The 26,522-nt window shown below is 41.1% G+C and overlaps 3 protein-coding genes across 3 annotated transcripts; 1 reads left to right on the top strand and 2 right to left on the bottom strand.

Moving 5' to 3' along the window:
• Positions 1-5,117: 5,117 nt before the first annotated feature.
• Positions 5,118-7,098, bottom strand: LOC6733104. The gene has a single exon (XM_044923780.1). The coding sequence runs from the start codon at positions 7,017-7,019 to the stop codon at positions 5,166-5,168; it is 1,854 nt and encodes a 617-aa protein (XP_044779715.1). The 5' UTR covers positions 7,020-7,098; the 3' UTR covers positions 5,118-5,165.
• Positions 7,099-9,715: 2,617 nt separating this feature from the next.
• Positions 9,716-10,548, bottom strand: LOC6733103. Its single transcript, XM_002080144.4, has one exon. The coding sequence runs from the start codon at positions 10,377-10,379 to the stop codon at positions 9,813-9,815; it is 567 nt and encodes a 188-aa protein (XP_002080180.1). The 5' UTR covers positions 10,380-10,548; the 3' UTR covers positions 9,716-9,812.
• Positions 10,549-14,843: 4,295 nt separating this feature from the next.
• Positions 14,844-16,717, top strand: LOC6733102. The gene has a single exon (XM_002080143.4). The coding sequence runs from the start codon at positions 15,193-15,195 to the stop codon at positions 16,582-16,584; it is 1,392 nt and encodes a 463-aa protein (XP_002080179.1). The 5' UTR covers positions 14,844-15,192; the 3' UTR covers positions 16,585-16,717.
• Positions 16,718-26,522: the final 9,805 nt, after the last annotated feature.

Below are 26,522 nucleotides of genomic sequence, written 5' to 3'. Positions count from 1 at the left end.
TTTGAATAAAATTAATATACAGTTTATCCTATTTTTAATTAATAAATGTCAAACATTTTGCGAGTATTGAGTATGAGTATTTAATTGTCTGATTTGTAATTTGTTTTTTTCCTGTTGTCTTTTTGTATGCATTTCATGGAAAATTGGTTTTGTTATAATTCGTTCGATGAGTACAAAAAAGTTTCAAATGGCGAATAGAGTGGTAAAAGGGTAGCGGAAACACACTTTGGTCTTGTGCAACGGAAACGGAAGTGAGTATTAGAAGGCAAAATAAACTTTCGGAATGGAAAAACAATTCACATTAAGCAAAACGTAAAAATTTTTGACAATTTCATACCGTTATTATTGGTCTGAAAATGTACCGGTTTGCTATTCCAAATTATAATTTATTGTCTCTTTTGGTTTAAAAATGTATATAGATAATATCAGGAAATCAATTGTGGAAAATGGAACGCAGGCGTGACCTAAGGTAGATATATGAACAGTGCTTTCTATTAATTTAAAACAAATTAAAATTATTAATTATTTATTTTCCCTAGAAGCCAAATGACATTTTTTTAAATTAGGTATACACTACTCGGCAGCAGATTAGCGCCCCCTGCATGGCTCCTTTTCTTCTTATGTTCAATCCCATACCCCGCTTAAGAAATATTTAAAAATCAAGAGATAATGATATATTCGATGGAACGCAGGCGTGACCTAAGGTAGATATATGAACAGTGCTTTCTATTAATTTAAAACAAATTAAAATTATTAATTATTTATTTTCCCTAGAAGCTAAATGGCATTTTTTTAAATTAGGTATACACTACGCGGCAGCAGATTAGCGCTCCCTGCATGGCTCCGTTTCTTCTTATGTTCAATCCCATACCCCGCTTAAGAAATATTTAAATATCAAGAGATAATGATATATTCGAGTTCCCCGATTATCAGATACCCTTTACTCAGCTAGTGTGAATGCGAACGCGAAATTTTCTGGGATATTGATAGATATTGGGGAATAAAATGAGAACAATTTTAAAAATTAATCCAAAGTGTGGGCGTGTCCGGTTCGGCGGCTTTAGGGCGTTGGAGTAGGCGTGGAAAAAAAGTTTTTTATTTCAAATCGATAGAAATTTACAAGACAAAGAAAAATGTGAAAAAATATTTACACATTTTTCTAAAGTGTGGGCGTGGCAGTTTTGTGCGGTTTGTAGGCCTTATTGTGGGCGTGGTAACATGGGTCAACAAACTTGCGCTGCGTCTCTTGTCTTTGTCTCTAGAATCTGTATGCTGAATCTCAACCTTCTAGCTTTCATAGTTCCTGAGATTTCGACGTTCATATGGACAGACCGGCAGACGAACATGGCTATATGAAGAAGAATATATATACTTTATATAGTCGGAAACGCTTCCTTCTGCCTGTTTCATAATTTTTAACGAACCTAGTATAAAAACAAGTGCTGAAAAATTGGGGCTGGAAAATGAATATTGGCTTCAGGAAGAGAATAACCCAAGGCACACTGCATTAAATCCAAATCGATAGCTGCTGCATAAATTTAAAATCCAGAGTCCTGATCTCAACTTAAGCATTTGTGGGATCTTCTTTAAAAAAAAAGTTTAAAAACAAACATTAACGTAAAGAAAGCGGAGTGATGTTATTTTGGAGGAGTACAGTATAAAACTGTGGAGGATGCAAAAGAAATTTTCTATTCTATTTATATTCTATAACCAAATTTCTAAAAGCAGGCTATTTGTAGGTTTAATAATCTGAAGGAGGATTTAAATAATTTTAAGAAAATTACGTTAGCGAAGACATTAAAATAAAGCTTAGTTACAAATTGTGAAGTTTCACATTCAAATATTTTTGGGATGTACGCGTTATGCGATTGATCGTATATAATCTGTAGGGTCGGAACCGCTTCCCTCTTTCATTTACATAGTTTTCTTGAAATCTGGTATATCTGGTAAATCGGTATAAAAAAAAATGTAGTTAAGATTGAATTGCTGCAATTTCACTTAACAGCAACTGTACTAGTTCATGGTTTCTACATAAGAGAAACCAGAACGAAATTCCTAAACCAAACCCTTTCCAGACCCTTGTCCCCGTAAGGCATCACTTGCTACTCTTAGTATCGGGTTTATGGATTTCTTGCCAGAGTAAATCATTAAACCTGATTCAGAAAACCCCAAAAGACTGCGAGTGTTGGGGTGATGGCTATAAAATCGCTTTGATTGATTGCCGTTCCCGATTTGACGACGAAAGGAGGACCACACGCTTGTGAACTCTGTCAGTGCTAAATTTAAAAATATACACATCGTGTGCGATAATATGAAGCCCCGGTCATAAATACAGGGACCCACGAAAGAACTCAAGTGGCTCGTACGAAATTCCGGGCTGTGCGAATGGGTGCTCGCAAATATTTTGTGACTGGCAAGTGCCAAACACTGGCCATCGCAGACAGGCAGCCATCAGAGCGAGACTTATCATTTGCTCATAAAAATGTCAAAACTATCAAGCTGACATTGACTGATGACGTCGACTTGGGGGGGAGGAATGACATTCCGTTGGGTTCCATTTCATAGCCGGGATGCCAATGTTAAATGCTTCGTCTTCTCCAATTGTCGTATATCCAGCTCGACCAGCCCTGATATCCCGGCCATCCTTCAGCACGCATCCTTGCATTGACTGATTTCATTTCATCCTTTCCCTTCGCTGTATTTTTTACTCGGTGCCACTGCATTCACCCTTCCGCCTATCAGTCAATCGAGTGACTCAGAGATGCTCTGGAGCCATCAGCATAACCATTACCGTCTCCTCCGTTTGGCATGATTCATGACTTCGATTGAATTTTGATTGACAATATCGCAAGCATTTAAAGTGTCTGTTTCCGCTTTCCGTGTTTTATGAATATTTTTCTCCACTCTGCTTGCAAGTGGCTTGACTTTTGGACCGCAGGGCTTAGGTGGAGTGATTGTAAAAATCATTTGTCCTTTGACAGAAGAGCGATTGATTGACATTGTCGGCTATGAATTGATCACTATTCCAGAATGAGTTATCAAGACATATATGCGCTGAGGTGGTTTAGTGGAGTATTTGGGGCATGTGCCTATTGCAGAGAATCTCGCAGGAAATATCCAATCAATTTGTACCAATGTACATACGTATGCTTAGCGTATAATCGCCCTGATTTCGTAATGCCTCCACAAAGAAATATAGTTCTTTTAAATTTATAACCTCTAATATGTGTCATCGCCTGCTAGGTATCGATTACAATCCCCACTTTGAGCACCCACTCTTCGAGCATGGACGCACACATTAATTAGCGATAAGATCACCTTCAGTTCTCTGGATGTGAAAATATCAATTTCATTTTGACATTGATGGAATTAATTTATGAGCCGTGCCTTTTTGAACGTCCACACCTCACTAGTTTATTTATGACCGTCACCAATTCGAACCAAATCAGAGCGTTTTGAGTGATTACCTGCTAGACCAATTTGAGATTTATGCTCCGAAACGGACTAAATGTTGTCGTGCCAGCTAGAAATATTCGATACGGAGTACGGTGTTTAGAACACACAGACCACAGGTGTTTTAAAAACAAATTTTTTTGATTACGTCTGTCGATGTAAATTGTAATTCTAATCTCACTCGATTTTCACATTCATGACAAAAATATTCTTTTCACAGAATAGTATTCGGTTATCTAGGGAATCCGATGTAGGCAGGGTTCGTCGACATGCTGGGACTACACTCCGGTTCGAACGAGGGCTTATAACAAATTTTTCATTTTCATATATAAGCTTACATGTTATGTTGCTATGTTTTCTATGGCATTAGTGGAAATACCCTGAATTCACTTTCATGTGACCTCGCATATGATAGAATTTAATCTGTCAACCTCAATGGTTCTAGTACTAATCAGTTAAGATTTGGCTTCCTCCGCAATGCGTTGGATTTTTTTATTTAACAATAAAATACATGTGAGTACAAAGCAAATGGAAGAGTCACGCACTCTTCTCCATGCTGTGGAAGTATGATCACGTCCAGTGGACGGGACATTTCAATTTACTCGTCGCGCTGTTCACCTCATGTGCAACCTGAGGCCTGACAACAATCGCCAACAATCAATGGAAAAAGAATTCATTTTAGGACATTTTGCAGTAATTGAATGCGACTTGTCATCCAAATGGTTTTAATTATTTTTTAAAATTTATAACTACCGTTCTGAACCCCACTACAACTCCCAGCAAATAAATTGCAAATTATTACGGATTTTTGTTTCGATGTGGCATTTAAAAATATTTTCATTTTAATTCCACTGCACGTCGCTCATTGAAACAGCTTCTGTGGCACCACTGGCTCTTCAAACAAACCGACATTTTGACGCAAATTATCCGCTGTGGGCCCACGGGCTATGGACCATTGTCTTTGAGCTTACTATTTGATTAATGAAATTTATTTCCATACTCTCTTCTCCCAATCGTCGTATTCCTTTATACACTATTGTAAAATTTCAATGAACCAAAATGTGTATACTCGGAACCTACTCTCTAGTAAAATGCAAATAGATTTGAGAAAGGGCATGAATGTAATCATTTGGCTACATAAAAAAAAAATCATGACAAAACTTCATTTACAGGTAAAAAATTCTCACGTCAAGTTTATGAAAGAAAAAAATGTAATACCTATTTCGGTTTTTCTGGGATATCGATAGATATTGGCGAATAAGAAAAAAATGTAAAAAATGTTCAAAGGCGTGTTGTGGGCAAAAAGGTTTTTTGTCAGATCGTATAAATTTACAAAACTAATAAAAATATGATCAACACATTTTTCAAAAGTGTGGTCGTGGCATCTTTGGGCGACTTGTAGGCGTTAAAGTGGGCGTGGCAAAAGTCTTTTTAGTTTTTTCTCATTATATTTACCAGTATCTGTCGATATCCCAGAAATATGATCCAAATTCGCGTTCGCATTGCCACCACCTGTAACGAGTATCTGATAATGACGGTTAGTCGACTATAGCATTCTCTCTTGTTTTTTGATAATTTGTATAATTTTTTAGCCCCTTCCCCCATAAGTATTCGCACGGTCAATTCAGAGACTCTGCTAGTGCTTGGCATCTTGCTACTTTGAGTATCCTTTTAGTGGTCTATATTTTAGATCAATCCATCAAATACACCCCTCAAATACAGAAGCAAAATATTTGTAGGTCTGGATCGCCGATGCAAGGGGACTGCCCCAGGTAATGACTGACCCGACTGATGGGACTGGTCAAAAGTAGAACGTCCGACAGACGAACGGTGGCCTCGTAAACCCCATTCCCCGGACTCGTCCGCACCCGCAGCCTCAACTCGTAGACGAAGGACTCTTCGCCGAAGTCCAAAAAGTAGGCCAGTAGAACCATTTCGAGCTTCAGCTGCCGGCACTGCCCGAATGGCTTGATAAGCTGGTTGATGGATTCCACCATAAAGCGACTGCTTCGAAGGACCAAGCCGTCGTCTGTGGGAAGTTCGGTGAGCTCGCGGCAAAAGCAGAATAGGGAAGGTATGTGAGCCAAGTCGCAGGTCCTGTGGTCGGGAATCGGAAGAAAGAGGCTTATGCCCCTGGGCAACCTATTTGGGGGATGGGTCTGGAGTCTTTTCATGCTGACCTCTATGTTGGCGTCCTTCAGTTGACCAAGAGCTATAACATCCGCCAGGGTTTCGCGAAGATCGTACGGAGTGATCAGGCTATGCGCGTTGCTTTCGAGATTCCCCACTGCCAAAGGGTATTTCCGCTTTAGCCATTCCGGGTATATTGCCACCATTAAAGGCTGTGATTCTTCCTTCATGCCCTGAAGGCTCATGCGGTATTCACCAGCTCGCAGGCCGTGGTCAGACATCAGAAGCAGCAGAGTGTTGTTCAGAATATCCGCGTCCAGCAACTTCTTCAAAAGCATCATATAGGAATGGTCCAATTGCCAGGCATATTCATAGTACTCCTGGACACCCTGCGACTGCCAGAAAACCGAGAAAAATGGGATTCCTTGCATATAGGGTACCAGTTGGAGTACAAAGTCTCTGAGAACATCTTGGAATTTACGGCCTGCCGTGCAGTGGATCATCTCCTTCAGATCGATGCTATAGCGCGTGTGATTATTCATCTCGACAATTACAGGAGTCAAATCAAAATCAACTGGAATTTTGGGAAGCTCTTTGTCCCCGTTCCTACTGAAGAGGATCCCTTCAGCGTTATCCTCACCGTAGGCAGTGCTGTAGCCTTCAATCTTGAAGCTGTCCCACAGCCACGCCTTGTCGTCGGATAGAAAGTCTGAGCCAGCTACTCGACTACTTCCGCCACCTAGAAAAGGGACTAAATTGGCATTTGCATCCAGGCCCACACGACTGTAGCCGAAGAATTTCGTGTGCGGGTGGTTTTCTAAGAAGGCCTTCACGAGGGGAAAATATCGCACAAAATGCATGTGAGAAACTGAGTCAATGCCCAAGACCATCACAGACAATTTTTCAGGACTCTCTGTCGACATCAATTTGGGATCAGGCGGAGAGAAAAAATAAAGCACGTCATAATATTTGCTTGCCTTAAACTTGTCCAAGCACCTAATGCGAACTATTTGCTCTCCAGCGCCGATCTTAATTTTTCTGGTCGCACCCCTTTTCAGATCGAAGTGTCCATACGCTGTGTACTGTCCTGAGTGGATGTGGGTGTGTCCAGATTTTAGCCAATACTTACAACTCAAGTCCTCTGAAATCCTTTTGGGCTCCAGAAAATTGCTACCATCTTGAGTTATCGCAATAAGTAGTTGGGGCATCCGACACCGCAACTTGTTGACCGGCTCAATCGAAGAGTAAAACCCCGTCGGCTTCCATTGGCCACTTACATGACAAACGGAGGTGTTCACAAAGACAACTTCTTCGGGTGCAGCCACTTGATCCTTTCTTTCAAACCACTCTGTTACTGGCTGGAGTCCAAAGTAAAGCGTAAAAAATACACCGGTCAGTATCATGGATACTTTCATTCGCAACATCAACCGGGCCATTTCTTGGGTTATATACGATCCGAATAAGGACTTTTGAATGATGAATATTTTGAAAAGACGTTAGGTTTTAGGCCTGCTGTAAGCGCAGAATAGAGGAGCCGTAACTTTCCGGACAGAAAATTGGTCAAAATATTTTAATTAGTTTAGTATTTCACATAGGTGCCTGTAGTCGCACTGAATTAATAATGTCGAACAGATCTGGACCCACATGAGCTCTATAGGAGAAACTAATTAAGCCGGCTAAATACGATTAGAAACTACGGAATATACTATGAATATATGCAACAAAGAATAAAAAACTCAAATTCGCTGGCAATTGTTGATCCCGCATTTCGATAGCGCTTGAAATGAAAAGGGACAAATAAAATAAAGCCACTAATAAATAAAGAAAAACCAAATACATTTTCAAAATAATTTTTACTATTGTTTTAAATAAATAATGTGCAAAACTGTACTGCCGAACTTTTTTGGCTCGGCTTAGCAATGCAAATTATAAAATCTAATCACCTGTGTTTAAAATGTAATGAACGCAATAATTTTAGCGGATTTGTTTTTACATATCATTGCATTGGTAGTGGGGTGAATAAGGGAGGGAAAAGGTGTTCGGGTCGTTGCCGTAATTGGCGACAGCCGCTTAATGCGCCGGGATGTAAAAAAGACCAGCAGAAGGCATAAAAACTAAACAACGTTTTCAAAAAACAAATAAAACGGATTTGTATCTACCGACGGCCAAAACAAAACAACAGAGATTATGGAAAAGCATAACAAAAGAGTTTAATTTCTCATTTTTATTTATCATCGTATGCAAATAGGCAGTTTACAAATACCGGCAACCGAATATTTGAATAGTTTGAATAAAAATCGTGCAATTTATTTAACAAATTATCCATTTTAGCGCTGCTCGCTTTGTTTTGTCAAATGAGGTTAATTTGTGTTTAACCTGACTTGTGCTGGTCCCTGCCTCTTTCTGCGGTCAAGTGTGGGCAAACGCAGTTTGCTGGCTTTCCGAGCCGTTAACAGTGTGGGCAAATGCAGTTGGAAGCGTCGACGTGACGGAATTTAACAAATTGTTGGTCATATATGTAAGTCTCTCTCGACATAAAAGCGAGAAAGCGACTGTTTCCGAGATTGTGGCCGTCTGAGGGCCTCTTGAAATCTCAATTTATAGAAAACTTCTAAGCAACAAATAGTTCAGACAACTTATGGTGTTTCGCTTGCTGCTGAATAAACATTTACTATGCATTGCCTCTACGTGGAAGACAAAGTAGCATTTTTGACTAAAAGAAAATTTGTTTTATACCACCCCTCATAGAATTTATCATAAATACGTAAATAATATAAAATAAAAATGAATCACTATTAATGATATTACCGAAGAAAAGTCTTTCAATTAATTTACGCTTAATTTGTTTGACAAGAAAGAAAATGCAACCTATTTTCTGTATTTATGTATTTATTATTAAATATTTGTTATCTTAGATCATATCCCGTTTTAAGTAACCCCGTTAATAATTAAAGCATTGAAAACACTATTTATATACAAATACCTAACTATTATATGAATACAAATAAGCACTTCACGTTGGATCGCTATTATCGCTTATTTCAGTGGCATACATACATATATAATACATAAGGACGTTGCCTTATTTGAACGTGCATACACATATTCATATGTACGTACATAAGTCCAATACAGGATAATTGCACTGGACATGCCAAAAAGCACACCACGGATTGTTTTGGAAAAATGGGTGGCTGGCTGCATTGGCTGGGCTGGATGGTGATGGTGCGTTGACGTTGTCATCAAAATAAAAATTAATTATGCATTCTATGCGCTGCATTTGAATTGCTTTTGTTGTTTATTACTGTCATTCCCATTTTGAGTGCGTTTGTTGCGGCGGCGTCGCTGTTGTTGTTGCTGTGCATCAGGCTTTGTTGGTCTGTTTGTTGTGCGGGATTAATGTGGCATTAAAGCACCGCGCATACTTTTTAGCATTTGGATCCGATAACTGCGGGGCAAATAAATTACAAATATAATAATTAAGCAGCATTATTTTTGACAAAACAAATGCACACACGAAAATGGTGGCGAATCGGGGCGACTATCCGGTATAGCCGTAGTTCCACCTCCCGGCGGCAGAGGGCGATGGCGCTACTTTCTACGTGCTGCGCGTTGTTATACTAAAATGCATTTGTGCATAGGAATTAATTACGCATAATGACAATTTGATAAAATTGAAAAATTACATTTTATTTCAATTGATTTATTGTAATTAAAAATTCTATAATGGCTCCCAGGGTCCGAGTTTGCGGTCCATTCCAGAAATGTATTTGTGAACAATGCGAACTTAATTTATCGGCATTGAACATTGTTATTGGCCAAGTGTGTAACATTTACTGGAAAAAAGTGTATTCAAATAACTAGCAAAAGGTCACCCAAAAAAAGAAAATATTATTGTCATGATTAGCAATCACACCATACGCTCAGATACCTATGTGTACGTAACACAGCAGCGGAAGTGAAGCAAAAACTGGAGCTCATTGATTTCTTGCCTAACCTCCAGCAAACACAGCAGTCCACTCCATTTGAATTACATGGAAGTACAAAAAAATCACCTATTATAAGCATTCGCATAGTTCATACTAATGAATTTTCGACTTAAAACCACTTTGAAGGCTTCTTAGCCTTCGCACGCTTAGCATTAAGCTATTAAAAGAAATTTGTTTCACACGTTGGTGCTTTAAAAAAGCAAAAAGCAAAATTCCTTGAAAAGACTGCAATGTTGGAATTTAATAAAAGTAGAACACATAAGATAGTTTTTCTTTAAACCATTGGGATAAGCTGACTTTTTTGCTAGTGCCTTTGGACTTATTTTCCCCACGGCTTCCCGTCAGCAGTTGATCAGAAATGATCTCGTGTTTTTCATCCGCGGCATCGACAATAGCCATTCCTGTGGTTTCATTGTCAGGGGGATTGCCATTGCCCTCTGAGCATTGCTCCAGAAACTCACTGACGGCATTCTCGGAAACGGGGTTCTCAGCTCTGACTTTTACGCGAATATCCCCGCCATATCCAATTTTTTGGCCATCGTAGCTCAGCGCGATTCGGGCATCCTCCACGCTGAAGTACTTCAGGTACATGCGATTGGATTTCGTCAAGCTTTTGGCAGCAATGCCACCGATATCGAGAAAGAAGCAGTAGACAATGTAAGCCCTGTCCAAATCGTAGTCGCTTACGGATACCCAAAAAGAGCTCCTGGGCTCTTCGCCAAACTTCTTTTTATTATCCTGCGAAATGATATGGTCTGAATTGCTTCCAATGACTTGATGGAACGCCTTCCGCGACAGACCATCCATTACGGGTTCTTCAAGATATGTTGGTAAGCAATGGTATTCTGGTTGTCCCGAAAACGAGGAGTGTTCCCTTTTTTTGTTGCTATTTTTAAATTTATTCTGTGATCTGACAATTGATTGTTTATTCTAACAATTAATCATGTTTAATTTTTACGAGAGATGAGGACAGGCCATGCATTGGTAAATTGATAAACTACAAAAAAGGACAGAAAGAAATCCAGACTTTTGCCAGTTTAAGGGATAATAGGTTTAAAATAATCTCTCGCCTATCAGATTCCCCATCTTATATAGTGGGAGTGCAAGCGGTAATATCAAAATTAAATTGAATAATCAATAAAAATTACAAACAACTAGGGATAACGCAATAGTCGAGTTTCTCGACTATGAGGTACCCGTTGCTATGGTGGTGGGATTAGAAGACTAATAAAAAAATGAAAAATGACAAAACAATTTTCAGGCGTGGCAGTTTCGGGTCTCCAGACCGGCATGACTGAATCGACTTGGCTTTTGATCCCGATTGGGAATATATTTTTATTGTGCTACCTGTTACATAATTTTCAACAAATCCCCTCGAAACGAAGATGATTTTACACAAACCCAATTCAGCTTTGCAAATCCGTTCAGAGCTTTATTTATAAAATGTATTTTCCTATTTCTGGGGAAATATATGATTTAGATTTAGTTTACCTCATGACCCCGCCATCCGAGTCACAACAACCGAACAACATCAAACGGCCGGCGGACCCCGAACAGCCGGCTTTGCTTTATTTACGCATAATTTCGTGCAATTTATGGGCTAGGTACTCCACCAAACACATAAATATCCCAGCTCCGGAGCGCAGGGAGGGGTCCGGGATCCGAATCAAGGCGAGTTCAAAGCGTTTTCCAGGCCCAGAGTCTATAAAATATTAAAAATTAGCTGAAACAAATACATATAAGTTATACTTGGAGGCGCCAATCGCCGTGGGTGCGTGGAGTGGTTGAGATTGTGATTGCGTGATTGCGGTTTCGGCAGCAGTGGTTGCCACCCACAACGAGCAACAGAGAGGCCGACACGGAAGTGTCTTTCAGCTAGGCCCATTGTGGCCATTAACGCGATCGGAGATTAAAGGCGGCTGCTTCCGAGGCCAGGTCAAAGGAACTTCAAACGGAGGAACGTTCAAATCAGCCACTGCTGATTGGTTCCCATCATAATTCTAGCAATCGAACGAGTTCCTAATTTGTTTGTTTGTTTGCCTGTAGTGGCGGCGGCATCCCTTTGAACCGGCGGAGTCTATCGAGCTCAGGTGCGATCTGATGAATCTGCGTACGATGCAGTATGCAGTACTGCTTTCATAATCCTCGATGCCTGCGACGGAATATTCAACATGTTAATCATCCGCGAACCGTGAAGCGCAATCTCGAAAACGTTCCAGATCAAAGGCTTATCTTTATCTTGACCCCATAAAATTCAATGATTCAATTCCCTAACGAACTGTGATCTACCTGCTAGCCTAATGATTTAAATCTTCTGGAATGTAGGCGTGCCGCTTGCACTTTCTTTATCAGGTATCTGTACGGTGTTGTGTAATCAAAGTCAAAACAAACAGAATACTTCATTTTTAAATTTATCTGCACTAAATATATTAATAATGCATATAAACTATTAATTTTCGTAACTAATTAATTATTTAAATTTACTGGACACAGCAAAATAATCTTTGATTTTATAGATTTTTACTGAAAAGTAGGGCCTAATTTATCTAAAAATTGTTCAATTTTTTTGTATGTTACAATAAGGATTATACATTTTATATAATATTTTGCAAGTGCATTTATAGTCTGAAGGGAACTTAACACTCTTATTTGTAGCGTAAGCTCTGGTCTATTCCTCGCCTATCAGAATTGATTCACAGCTCTAAATGTTTGATGACTTCAGCTTTAATATTATATAACATTTATGTAATATATTCCAATATTCCTGTTCCCAAGCTCGATCATTTATAATATATAAGCTTGTGATTTTTCCCATTAATTTTAGTGGCAGCACTAGGAAGAAATGTCAACGTTGTCTTGGCTACAAATTGGAAGAAAAATAGTAAGATCAAACGGAAAAATTTTAAAATGAAGAAGCTCTTCTCAATTTTTCAACTTTTATAGTTCCCGAAATGGAATCGTTCTTCCGGCCACATAGTCGGCGGGCAGACGGACATGCCCAGATTGACTAGGCTAGTAATCCTAAGAAAGTCCCTTGTGTAAATAGAATGCAAAACAACATTAAAAAGTTTAAGATTTTTTAGAAGAAACCGAGAAGATTTACAAACATACTGCATACATACATGGTAAATGATTCGACTTTTTTTACTTCTTATACCCGTTACTCGTGGAGTAAAAGGGTATTCCAGATTCGTTGAAATGTATGTAACACGCAAAAGGAAGCGTTTCCGGCTATATAAAGTATATATATTCTTGATCAGAATCAATAGCCGAGTTGATCTAGCTACGTCCGTATGAACGTCGAGATCTTAGGAACTATAATAGCTAGAATGTTGAGATTCAGCATCCGGATTCTAGAGACAAAGACACCGCGCAAGTGTGTTGGCCTATGTTGCCACAAACCGCACATAACTGCCACGTCCACACTTTTGAAAGACGTGTTGATATTTTTTCACATTTTTATTATTCCTGCAAATTTCAATCAATTTGCCAAAAAACTGCCACACTTTGGATCAATATTTTAATTTTTTCTCATTCGCCAATATTACATATTAATATTTTTTCGCATTCACACTAGCTGAGTAACGGGTATCTGATAGTCGGGGAACTCGACTATAGCATTCTCTCTTCTTTTCTGCTGAATTAGCATGTACATACACATATTTTTCATATTTTCAAAAAAACTTTTTGGTAATTTGACGTGGTGGTTTTCTCCTAGCTTTATTGGTGTTACAATTACAATGGGTTTCTAAGCTTACAGCTGAAATTCTACAGCTCGAATGCTATCGTCGAGTTGTAGGATGTTCTCAAAAACAAGGATGAAATTTGAAAACTTTTTTCAATTTCGATAGTACTAAGAAAGACAAATAATAAAAAGAAAATAACGTCAAAGCAGTTTCCAAAGTGTGGGCGTGAACAGTAGTTTTCCTCTTAACAAACATCTTTATCAGAAATTTGTGCATTCGTAAGGTCGAACATCTTGCAACGTTCTTGTGCTCACGGAAGTCTTATATACGGATCATCAAATGTGTCCAATCTTGTCGTTAACCAGCTAATACTCTCCGACTCCAATTGTGATATTATAATCATCTGTAAACGTAAATACGATTTCAGATTCCAGACCAACGGAATTTCGTGTGAACTTTCTTTGAACGCTGTTTTGAAATCCCTGGGGTTTTGTGCATTGTGCGTTGTTAGTATGTGTGTGAGGGGGGGTGCTACGGAAGTCGTGCGTCGACGCCTCTGCCGATGACGCCGTCGAAGAAGAAGAAGTGCCGGTAGTTCAGCACTTGCAGCGCTGTTTGCTGGCGTGTGTGCGTGTGGGGTTTGGTTTGTTTGCGTTTTTGTTTCTCCCAATTGAACGCTCTCTCGTGCAGCGCTGTTTCCAATCAGAAGAGAAGAGAGATACAGAGAGAGAGAGAGAGAGAGAACAAAAGAGCGAATTACTCATTAGTTTACTCTTTATTTCCCCTTTTGCAGAGACAGCTTCGGTTTCATTTCAGCCGTTCCTATTGCCCCGTTTTTCCCCTTATACAGCGTTTGCTCACCCCCGTCTCTTTTCAGATTTGCTTTGCTTTCCCCTCTGCCAAGCATCGGCGCACAACGTGGTCTCGCTCTCGCACCCAATAGAATTGGGCTAGATTAAGTTTTGTTTCTTTTTCCCCCTTTAGTTGTTTGGCTTTTTGAGTTTTCTTTGTTCTTGCCTTCGCGGCGGGTTAATTGTTGTTGGGGCCAAAGTGATGCGCAATGGTTGACGGTGTATTGTCATTTACCGTCCAGCTTTTTTTTTTCAATCTCCTTCTCCCTTTTGCCTACGTTCACCTCGCTACACCTAGCTCTTACACATACATAGATGTAAGTGAGGTGCCAGGCGAGAATAATATAACAATGTATCAATACACAACATAAGTACGTATGTATGTTGTAACAAAATACAACATATTTTGATGCCGTGCTAATTAGAAGCAATCTCGCATATATACATACATATGTACATACTTAGCGAGAGTAAGTTTTCCCTTTTTTTGACAGCTAAGTTCAGTTTGAGTAGCCCAGTTATGAGCACGATGAAGATCGGAACTGTGTAACTACGCAACATAAATTAATCTGATGGGGCGGATTAATCTGAACAGGCAGAAAGGGTAAATATTAAGACATAAAGCCGTCTGTTCAGTAACAACATTTAGCTTTTAAAAGTAAACAATTTTAACGCAAAACCCAACTGAAAAATAATTAATGTAAACCTATTACAGTTCGTGACAGAAGAGTCGAATCGATTATGATTGGCAGTTTTGTTTTGTAAATGTCTCTCAAATGTATCCACGTTGTCACAACCCTCGAGATTTCGTACTGGTTTTGCTGGAGAAGACTATCCCGCGTTAGCCGGAGTGCGTATCAGATTTGGGGTATCTGCCAGGTGGATCAATTCCTGCCGACCACGTCTCGTCATCGGGAGCACCCTGAAAGTTAAGCAGGAGCTGGGAATAATCCAATTGAGTGACTTGGACATTTTGGAAAAATATGTGCATTTTCTCACTTGAGACGCCTTTTACAAATTTCATATGACATTTCTATTTTAATTGGGGAAAAAATATTTTGAACTGAAACAGTTATTGCGAGAATGCTCAGCCTGAGGAATGGAATCTTCGCGGGCAATCTTCTCGGCAGCGGCTTTTGCCTTCAGCGATTTGCGCCCTGTGCCTGTCGCTCTTCGCGAAAGCTTCCGGCGGGAAACTCCCCGAAGAACCCATACAAGCAGCTGAGAAATGACTCGGTGGAGGAGAAACGCCTGTCGGTCCTGATGGAGCTGGGGTGTCGATGTCCGCAGAAGTCGCACAAGGAGCGTTGGTTCCTCACCAACCAGCGCATTATTTTGGCCCTGGCCACGACTCTGAATCGTCCGCCGGACTTGGTGTCTGACTTTTTGCACACACTGACCCTGCAGAACTTTTCAGAGATCCTTCATCCCGTCGAGACCGAGACCTTAGGCCCCTCTTGTAAAGTTCCCTTTGTGAACTGCGGAGCCTGTGAGAACTTTATGAGAATTTTCGATACTCATGGGAATGTAAGGAGCCGCCTTAGCCAGGACTCACTGCAGCTACTAATGGAGGCCGTGCAAACTGTTTTGCAGCAATCTCCACCCACTGAGCTCCGTGCACTTGACGCAGGCTTTAGCGGCCAACGAGGAGCAATTAAAAGGCATTCTATAGCGCGTAGAGCTGGTATCGATCGCGACTCAATCGCTCGTCAAAACGGGAGGAGGCGATTAAGAAACTCGGAAGCCAGGGCCTCAGAGAACAGAAGCCATCTCAACACTGGCCTGGAGCAACGCACAGCCGGAGATCCTGGATATGTTTTTGGATCCAGCCTTGAGTCCGCGGGCTTAAATGCCATGCACACGCCCGAAAAATGGGCCTTTACGGATTCTTTAGCTTTAGAGCGGACCAGGCGGCTCTCCAAATTGCTCATTCAGGTTAATGAGAAGACTTATCTGACGCGCGACACTGAGAAGCTTATAACTGCCATCAAAGAGCTCAATTTGGACAGTAATGTCACTAATCCAAAAAAACAGCCCCCACGGCATAGCATCATGGCCAATGTAATTTCCGATTCGTACTATGAAAGAGTCAAGGCCTCTGCTTCGAAAGCCGTGCTCAAGAGCCACTCGGCCCGCGGCTCGAAGAAAAGGAAGAAGGCCAGCGACGTTGAGCCAGTTCCTAAGCGGACCAGGAACCGAGTGTATTATGGCGATCCGCTCCCGGTGCTCCTGCACGAACCGTTTAATCGTGAAAAGCCGTGGACCTGGTTGCGCCGATATCCCCAGCAGATGCGCATGGATGAAAAGGGTCAGGTGACACAGGGAACTATCCGTCGCTACCGGCGCCAAACCGTGGAGCAGATGATGCAGAATGCCAAGGAGCGATCTTCGGTGATCACTGTGATCTCAACAGGTGACGAAAACGATTCCGTGAATGCGCAGCCCATGTTTGGCCAGGAAACGTCCGGGAGCTAAAGCGATGGATGGATCCCGATCGTGAATTTTTAAAATTTCTTGCTAACGAAAATACTCGAAATTCGCATGGAAAATATTCAGTGTGCATGTCAGTAATCCATAAACATTTATAATAAATAATTAAAAAAAGAAATAGATTTTTCTATTGCAATACTTAAATATATTTAAAGCATTTAAATATGTTTTTGAAGTGCAAGCTTCCGAAAGCTTAATAATCAAATGTACAAATTACCGTTCCAAAATTTGATGTTAAAGCTTGCCCACAACCCTTGCGATCTTGAAAAGCTTTCGATAGTCTCCCGCTCTCTGCGTCTATTAAATGTGCCATCCAATGGCATTGGAAATCTGCCTGTCACCGCGACTGTGCTGTTAAATCATTTTGATAATGTCACCCGAGGGGCAGGGGGCCCCTAAAGGGCGCTACGAATACTATTCTTAGACCGCGCCGCCGTACCGCATCTCGGTATATTTTGTGAGTTGAGTTTTATGACGTGTGGTAATTTGTTGGCTCGTTTAGTTTCTTTAAAGGGTGGGCGGGGGAAGGAGATTCGCCGCGGAGCAAGCCGTTCGCTGCGTATCGAAATGATCTTGCATTTCGCCTGGCTCTCTGGTCAATAAAAATCCAAAATTTTTTACGACCGGCAAAGGCAAATCCAACCGAAATGCTTTTATTGCACCAGAAACACTCAATAAAAGCGAATTATTAGTGTTGGATTGCTGCTCTTTGTTTTTGTGTGCTGGCGCGCCTTCCCAATCTATTCCATATTTTTGGCTCGCTTTTTAAGCTTTTGTTGCTTCCTCGTCCCTTTTTTGTTGGAGGTGTAAATGCATTTTTATTACACTTTTAAAGCCAATAGCCGTTTTTAGTTGGGCTTTCGTTCCCCCGGATTTGTCTACATACGTATGTATGTACATACACGTATCTATTTGTGTGGTCTCGGGTTGAGCCCTAAACTTTTTGTGGAGAGTGCTTTGTTAAATGGCGGCGATCTGTTGTTTATTAACACTCACGTTTATAATGGCATTTATATTTCGAGAATTAGGCCATTTGATTTATTGCTTAAATGGAGCTTTCTGCGAAGACACGAGCATGTGCTACGACTTGGTAGTTCTTATCCATTGAATAAAAAATGCAGTCTGCAACAAAAACGAAGTTATTGCGAAAAAGTCAGCCGCATGTGCTTGAATCGAAATAGATTTAGCAAATAAACTATTGAGACACATTGAATTAAATGAATTAAAATGTTACCACATCAACTGCCTATCCTATATATGCAAATAAATTGAGTGCCGAATACTTTGGCTCTAGCTTTTGGCGAGCTGCGACTAGAGCTAGTAGTAAACAAAGTCTTTTTTTGGGCGAAAACTAGACCATAAACCACGACGAACCGTGCTCCACTCAGCGGCCCAGAATGTGAACGAGTATGTCGCCTGTCAGACAGTGACATCATAATAGTGTCATTGTCATCAGACCTATTGCATCGAGGACTTCGCTCGACTTAAAAACTGCCAAACAGGACGTCGAAAACGAGCCGAAAATGCCAGAGCTATAAATCAAAATGCGCCGCATGACGAGCAAACAAGAAAAACAATTAGAAATAAGCACAAAAACTAAACGGGCCATGCATGCAGAGGATGAGGATGAGGATGGGGATGTGGATCTGGATGTGCGCTATGAGCTCCATATGAACCATATGCCGGGCATAAATAAACAATGCAGGACCAAACAAGGACAGCACCGACGACGACAACGACAACATTTCATCAACGCAAACGAGCGAAACGTTTATCAACTGCTCAAATGGCCATTAAACGTGTGTGTGTCCCGACATCAACGCCCCAAAACAGTATGGCGTGAGTGGGGGGAGCGGAGTGGCAGGACTATCTGCCAGGACATTCATCAAACGATAAATTGAGTGAATGACTTCATGATGGCGATGCAAAAGGGGCGCACTTCCTCACTTCCGGCCTCACGCACACTCCGCAGCCAGGACAATTGGCCAGGACATGCTGCAGTTGCTGGCCCGGAGGCGGTGCGCTTGCCACGCCCCCTCGCACCATGGCGGAGAGCAGATGGAGCCCCGGAGAAACTCCATTTTGAGCGACTGTCTGCTGTCTGCCTTAAATTGCCATCACATCCTGTTCGTTGGCCGGAGGACGACGGCTTGCCAATTGTTTCTCTGATTGGTATTCATCCAAGTACTATCCGGTGGGTGCAGCCGTCAGGACCTGTTATCCTTTGGCTCCGGTTTTTGGCCGTTTTTCGCCTGCACTCTCGTCTTCGTCCTTGGATCACATCCATCACTCGCCGCCTGACGTGACGTTAGTGTTTTAATGGACTCCACTTGTCTGCCTTGATCACAGGACTCTGAGGTCCGGAGTCCAGAGTCCAGAGTCCAGTCAGTCCCCAACATCCTTTGGCTGCATTGTTTGTCTACGTGTTGGCAGTCGAGTCTGTGTTTCGGAATGAGGGTTTTTTATTGCAGTCCTGTTCGGATTCATTTGCATCTTTATTTGTGTCAGTTGCTTACCTAGCATTCGACTTCGGAGTTGATTTGATGAACTAAGGAAATATTTTCCAGTATGCTCTACTACTACGAAAATGAACACAGAGATTCAACGTTCATTCGGACAGATTTACAAATAAAATTGTTTCGAACTAAAATGTAAGTGTTCGAAAAACAAGTGACATGAAAAAAAATATACTACAAAAATTGCCGTATTAAGTACTTCATTGAGCTGCTTCGATGATTTTAGGATCCTAAAGCCGGTGCTGCCGTTTTGGCCCTTTTCCAAATAGATCTGTACTTTGTAAACGGCCACTGTCTTCCACTTCCACAACTTTGGTATATTTCCTTAACCTAATAGATTAATAGTAAAGATAGTCAAAAGGGCAGTTAGATAGGTTCGAGCCTAAAACCGGGATATGGATTGATTATATTGCAATACTACATTGCCATGGTGCCCTCGTGGGCACCTAGTGTTGAAATTTCTGGTTTCTTCCATTTTAGTAAATTATTATAATAATAAAAGAAAAATAATCACATGGACTTCAAGATTTTCAGACTTAACTAGCATAGTTTTTCAAAATAATGTGAAAGCTACTATCATATGTCAACACTAGAATGTTTAGAAAAACTGTAATATCTGGCTAGCTAGCTAGCTAGGCTAACTAGCACTTATGAGTGAAAACTTAAAATTTAATTATTGCTATAAAGTAGCTAATGCTTCAAACAATGTGGTATTTTTCGACTCTTACTCTCTTAGTTGGCTGCCTTAGTTGAAGAGTGAACTAGGTACTAGGATGAAAACCAGATCGTGTGGGGAGCTTGGAACAAAACAACAAGTTCTTCCCAGCTTTATCAGCCGGAATTACCCCTGAACGGCGCAGAAACGGAAATACTGGCAACAGTGTTGCGCACCTAATGAGCTTACAATCGAATGAGTTTGCGCGATTCCAGGCGATTCCATCATCCTATATTGGCGGCTTACGTCAGGCGACTTCCTGACATTAGCGAGACGAGGCGACGGGCTCCTTGCCGATTTTAATCGCTGCTAATATTAACTAATTGGCATACTTAGCCGGAGATAAGTGCGATGGGAGAGAGTGCGGTAGTGCGCCTCACAAGCTCTTCATCGAGATGCGACACGGACTGAAATTATCTAATGAATTTTCTCATAATCCGAATCAAAAGTGGCGATCAGGACGGGGCATCCGTTGCATCTGTTGGCATCGTCAGCCAAAAGAAAACTCTTGCTTGTGCTGTGTCGTTGGCTGTCATAATCCGATCATCAGGCAAATCCGAGGCCCAAGAGACCCAAGGCCCAAGGCCCCAGAGTATCGTATCCCCAGGGGCAGGGGGTCCCGGAGAGGGGTTGGCACCCAAGATGTGATCTGTGAGGTCGTCAGCACGATCCCCCTCTTTTCCTCCATGCTGATCCGGTGATTTCTCGCGTTGATTTTCAGTTCATTCTCGCTAATATTTCGCCTGACAGATATTCAGGCATAATTAGAGATTAATTGTTTTGCTCATAATTGGTCTTGGCTTGATATTTTTGGACATTTGGCAGGAAGGCGAAAATTGCACCATCGTGGGGCTCTTAGCCATCACCAATACACAAAAACTAATGGCAGGGTGTCCGGAGAGATGAGGATGGGAAAAGGGACCAGAGTGACACTGGCAGTTGTCCGTGCGGAGAAATCGTATTTACATGTAAAGAGCTGTATGAATGTGGCAAGTGTTTTTCTTGAAAACCGTGTATGAATATTGACTATTAATGTCGTTTAACTTAGAATTACCAGAGAATCGTCTTAAAATTGCATACTTTTACTTTCAAGTAGAAAAAGACATTAGCGTAAGATATTATTCAAAATGTTCTTGGTGTATAGACAGAAATTTGTAATAATATATAATATTATATATATAATATATATATATATGGCATGGCCAAGATATTTTTGATGAAACTAAAAAAATAAAATCTCAAAAAACCACAAAAATAACCCGCAAAAAAGTGTTAAAAAAGCATAAATGTACACCTCGTTGGTTTGAATTCAGTGCTCAGTACTCTTTGTACATTGTTCTCTCTGTGTACTCTTTGTTCTTGCCCAAAAAAAATGTTGGTGAATTTTTAAAAATTTAATTTTTGTCTGCAAAAATATATGCATGTACATATAACTAAAATTCACTCAAATGAACTTTTGAACACCACAGAGGCTATAGATTTTTGCTCTGTGTATTATATAATGCATGGCTTTCTTATCGTGTATCGTGTTATCGTGTATTTTCCTTTTTTCGGCTATTATTTTCCATAAAGTTGATATTTGCCTCGCTAGTTTGACATTTCGCAGGACATGACCAAGACTGGGGTCCCGCAAAGTGAAAGTAGGAGCATATTTTATTCCCCCTAATGACAGCGCGTAAAATGTCTCGAAGGAGCAAGGGCCGGTCAAACAGAAGCTAGAGCCATGACAAAAAGCCAGGCATAAGAAGTAGCACATAAAAAGTGAAATTTATGTTCTGGCTTTTCTTTGTTTTTACTCAAGGCGTTCATAGATTATACGGAATTATGACGAGCGCGTGTCTATCCATCGAACAGGACAATGGACGAATGTCGCCAACAGACTGGAGGACCCAAGCTGACTTTCTTGTCCTGCTGATATAGTTTCCATAAATTCATTTTATTTCATTTGCGGAGCCTAGAACGAAACTCCTGCGTTCGACTCCAGACAGTTACATATTTCTTTCCTAATTGTGCGACAGTTTTCCTCCGTCTGCTGGGCGAAATTTACGTAGATTAGAGCACTTTGCGTCGATTTGTAACGATTTGGCGTACAAAATTGTATTGCGAGCCCATAAATATTTATATTTATGGCTTGGGGAACATTATGAATGGCTGCAAAAGTTTTCTTTCGCGCAAAATTGGAACTGGAGAATGGTCTGCATAGCGATCAGGTTTCGTCAATCTGGAAAGTCAGCAATTCCCTGTTTCCTTGCAGCAAATAGGTATGGTTGCTGACTTTTAGTTGAATTCAAGCAAAATGTCTATATGGATTAAGCACTTAGTAAGCAAAGGGAATGCTGCAATGTTCCGATTACGAGTTCATCTACGCTAAGCAAATTGGGTTTTGAACGGTGCCACGCCCACCCCATAGCACACAAGCTGCGAAAACAGTTGAGCCTAAAAATGTTTCGACTCTTTTAATTTTAGTATTGGTTTTTCAATTTATATTCGCATATTGGCCACGCCCAATCTATCGCCCAGAAATATCACTTTTTATCACTATTTTACAAGACAACTGTTATGGATGTGTTAAAAGAATTTTGAAATTTTTCCCTCGCAAACTACATACGTTTTCACAAACAGGAAATTCGTCATTTCTTCGTTCATAGCTCGCTGGCTTGAGCGACAGTCCAAATCCTTCCTTAGCTACGAATCCTGTTCTTTTTTTACAAATAGCGAAAGCCACCAAAACTGTTTCGCTTAAATCCCAAGACTAAAACCGTAAAAATGAATTTTTAATGCCTGGCATGGTTGGGAGGACCAAGGCGATAGATAGGAAAAGAACAGATTCGCTCGGAAATGTTCACACAGATAGTGGAAGGTTCGAGGAGACAGATATGTGGCTTGGACCGGCCAACCATCATTTCAAAATAACGTATCGTAAATTTTCAAGTTAACATCAAAATTGTTAAAATTATGTACAATCCCCAGGAACAGAAACGAGTGCAGACCGAAAACATTCATAACCAAATTTATTGCAAATAAGAAAAATGTCCGCCATCCGATAGACGGTCGGGACGGAATGAGAGTGAGACTTAGAGGGGTGGATGGAAAAACTGGGAAAACCAACAGATAGACAGGAATGTGAGCGAGTTGAGTGGAAAACTTCAGAGCAAGGAGGACATGGCAGTCGAGCTGTGAACGTAGTAAAAGTGGCCACAGGACAACAACAACAATGGCTCCTGTGCTGTGTAGTTTTCCCACTGGGTCCCTCCCTCTGTGGTCAGCAGAAAATGTGGAAAAATAGATGAAAAGCAAGGCATAAAAAACATAAATTCGGCAAAAGAAAAACAACAGACACACAGGAAAAACAAGAGCAAAAAATGAGGAAAGACAAACATGCGCCGCAAGGATAATGGACAGTGGCAGCGAAGCGGGGTGTAATTTAGCGAGACTGGGATTCGGCGTTTAAGGACATCGGGTCCATCGGCATCCATCGAGGCAAACAACAGGCCAAGCAATTGACATGTGCCGACCGTCCGAAGAGCCAAAAGATCCACTCCAGAGTAACCGGGTTGACCGACCCGAAAGCGAAGGTGTTGGAATGTTTTGGAGTGAAGGGCGGTGGTCAGCTGAAATTGACAAAAGAAATCGGTCGGAATGCAAGAATATTATTTGTCTAAGCAAATTAAGTTCATGAATCTCTTTTTGTTGGATCGTTGCGTATTGTACACAGATTTCGGTTATGTCCAGACCAGTATACCCACATCTATTTATCTATAATGAGACAAAGCCTATAAACAAATTTCAAAAGTGTGCGTTGAGAAGTATGTAACAGGCAGAAGGAAGCGATTCCGAATAGCCAGAAAGTCCTGAAAATGAAAGGCTCTCGATGTGACAAACAACGAATTGCTTTCGAACCGAAAAAAACCAAATTTTGTACAGATTTTTCAGCTGTGTCAAAAATTGTCAGCACAGAATAAATGACAGGCCTAACTTCCCTTCCAAGCACCACAGTGCCGTACCCAATCCCAATCCCAATCCCAAATTCAGTCCCACATACCCCCCTTGCAAGCCTCAGGCTACAGATTCGTATATGTCGTGGCAAATATGAGTTACATTCTGCTGCAGAAATTTGACACATGATATTTTGAAAATTGTCTGCCAGCAAACAAACAAAAGGAAGAATTAACCGGATGGAAATGGCTTTTGAATTTGTGAATTTCTCGATCCACTTCTAATTAGAGACAACTTTTTGGCAGACATTATGGTTCCGATTTCGGTTGTTGAATTCTTAATTCTGAACTTATTTGGCAGTTGTCATGCTGACAGCTTGTGACAAAATTCGAATGAGATGCATACGTCGAGTTTATGAATTAGTATGAAATGGCCATACAATATTTGTTCAGCCACCTACGACTCATTCCCTTAACATGTTTCGACTTTAGCTGGATTGCGCTTCTTTTTGACGAGCCAATTTCTTTTTGAGAGGAGCACCGAGAATCCCATTTAACATGTTGTACCCCATTAAGAGAATTCATTTAGCCTAATTAATTAGCTTGTTGTTCTTAGCGTCAGCAATTACGAACGAGAGAAAAGAACGCTTCCATCATCATAAGATATTTGCCGTTGAGGCGTGGAAATTAATAAAAATTATACAAATATATTTGTGAATATATACAGACACACTCACGCACACATAGCTACTTGCTGCGTTTTTCGTCCGCGCTGCTATTAAATCATAATAAAAAAATGATAATTGCGATTCTCACCCGACAAGCCGTAAATTAATGACACGCATGCGAGTGAGACAAGTGTAAGTCGTGATTCAAATTGACGCGCCAACAATTAACATAACTCTTGGCCGAGAAAGACGCGGCCTCCAAATGGCCAAGGGGAGTACTCACGCCCGCCCACGCCCCTGAATTTCCGCATTTCGGGTTCGGGATCGGGTTCGAGTTCGGGACCAACGGCATTCGTCAATATCTCTGTTCGCGCCTTCACAAATTGCAGCCCAGTCCCCAGTCCCCAGTCCCCAGTCAGTGGCATCCAGCAGCTGCATCATCATCACATTCCGGCCAAGCGGTTCGAAGACATTTTCCGTTGACACCGCGGATTTGCTGCTCCGCAGGCCCCTCGCCGGCGAATCGCGTGCGGTGCGTGGGTTGGTTCTTCTCTGTTGTGAAAGATCTCCGCTAAGGAGGAAAATATTTGGAAGATAAATAAACTAATAAATCATTATGTTAAATTGGCATGATATTTATTTTAGTGCCTTGGTCTTGGTCTTCGGCGCGCTTTCCGAAATTCAAATAGAACGGTAACATGTGTTATGTGGCAAATGCTCTTGGCGTGTTCAACTGTCAGTGTGCTTTAAGTTTACATGAGCCTAGTTGGATGGACAGCTGACTGCGTAGACGACTCTAGATCCCGTGGTATTAGTTCTATAAATGTTGACTTTGGAACGACCCGGAATACTTGGCGCTCTTTAAGCAAAACACTTGCACCGCCGATATGGTCTTAGTCTAGCACTTTTCGGTGTGAATTCGAGACTTGATACAGCTAGTGATGAACAAAATTATGGATCATATTATCACATAATTTGTATCGCGACCACTAACGGAGTCGATCTAATACTACGTCTGTTTTGAGAACTATCAATATATGTATTTATGTTCCGAAAATAATCAGCACGCTTCCGATAATTACACTGACAATGAAGAGGCTATCATTGTGGCAGATCGGACTGAAGAGTTCATTTGTATATGTATGAGTTCAAGTTTAATAGTGAATTGGCTTGGGGCTTTGCAGGATTTTCTCGTTTCTACCCCAGTGATCTTCTGAAACGAGGCACATTCAAATGCAGCGGCCATCGACTGAAAACTGTCGGTTTTTATGTGCTGAGTTCTGCATGTGGAAATGCCAAATTTAATGTTATACTCCAATAAAAACTTCTTGAACATGCAACATGTTGCAGGGATCGCAGCATGTGTACGAGTGCGCTAATGTATGGGCAACGTCCGCATTCCTGCATCGAACATTTTCAAAATATTAACAACGTGCAACAGCAACAAGATGCAGCAACAGCGCCAAATTTGTTATTAATTGCGACGAAGCGGCAAAAGTATTTGCGGCAAATGAAGAAATGAAGTTGCCCGAGGCATCAGGAATGAATGGAGCATGGAGCAGGAATGAGGGAGCCGACTAGTATTTCTACCTCACTGACAAGTGCTTGTCATCTAGAAAGATCGTGGAGGCGCGAGCAAGGGGGCTCTACGCCGCTGCCGTGGAGTGGACCAATAAATAACAAGTGGTGGTGGAAAACAAATGGAAAATATTGAAAAGTGATTGATGCCGCGATGGTCTGTGTCTGCGTCTGCAGTGGGTGGTGGGCCCAACGGGTGGTGGGGGCTGGCAAGGGTGAGGCGTGAACAAAAGCGAACGACCAGGCCGAGGAAAGCAATCGAGAGCATGCTGTGCTCTGAGATGCAAGAACAGTGGTGTCGAAACACCCTGTAGCCGCTCAGAGGAGAACAGTGCCCCCTGATAAAGTGGATAAGTAAACATTCCTGAAAACAGCGCACCCTGTCGTTGAATAGCGGTGTACACACTTTTATCTTTGTTACTAATAATTTTTGAAAATTATCTGAAAATACAGAACTAGCGCATTGGGGATTTTGACAACCTTATTTTTTAGATCTTGATTAGAATATTAA

Source organism: Drosophila simulans, chromosome 2L, assembly GCF_016746395.2.
Source record: "Drosophila simulans strain w501 chromosome 2L, Prin_Dsim_3.1, whole genome shotgun sequence".
In the NCBI taxonomy this organism is placed as follows: domain Eukaryota; kingdom Metazoa; phylum Arthropoda; class Insecta; order Diptera; family Drosophilidae; genus Drosophila; species Drosophila simulans.
This window is presented reverse-complemented; position numbering and strand designations above follow the sequence as displayed.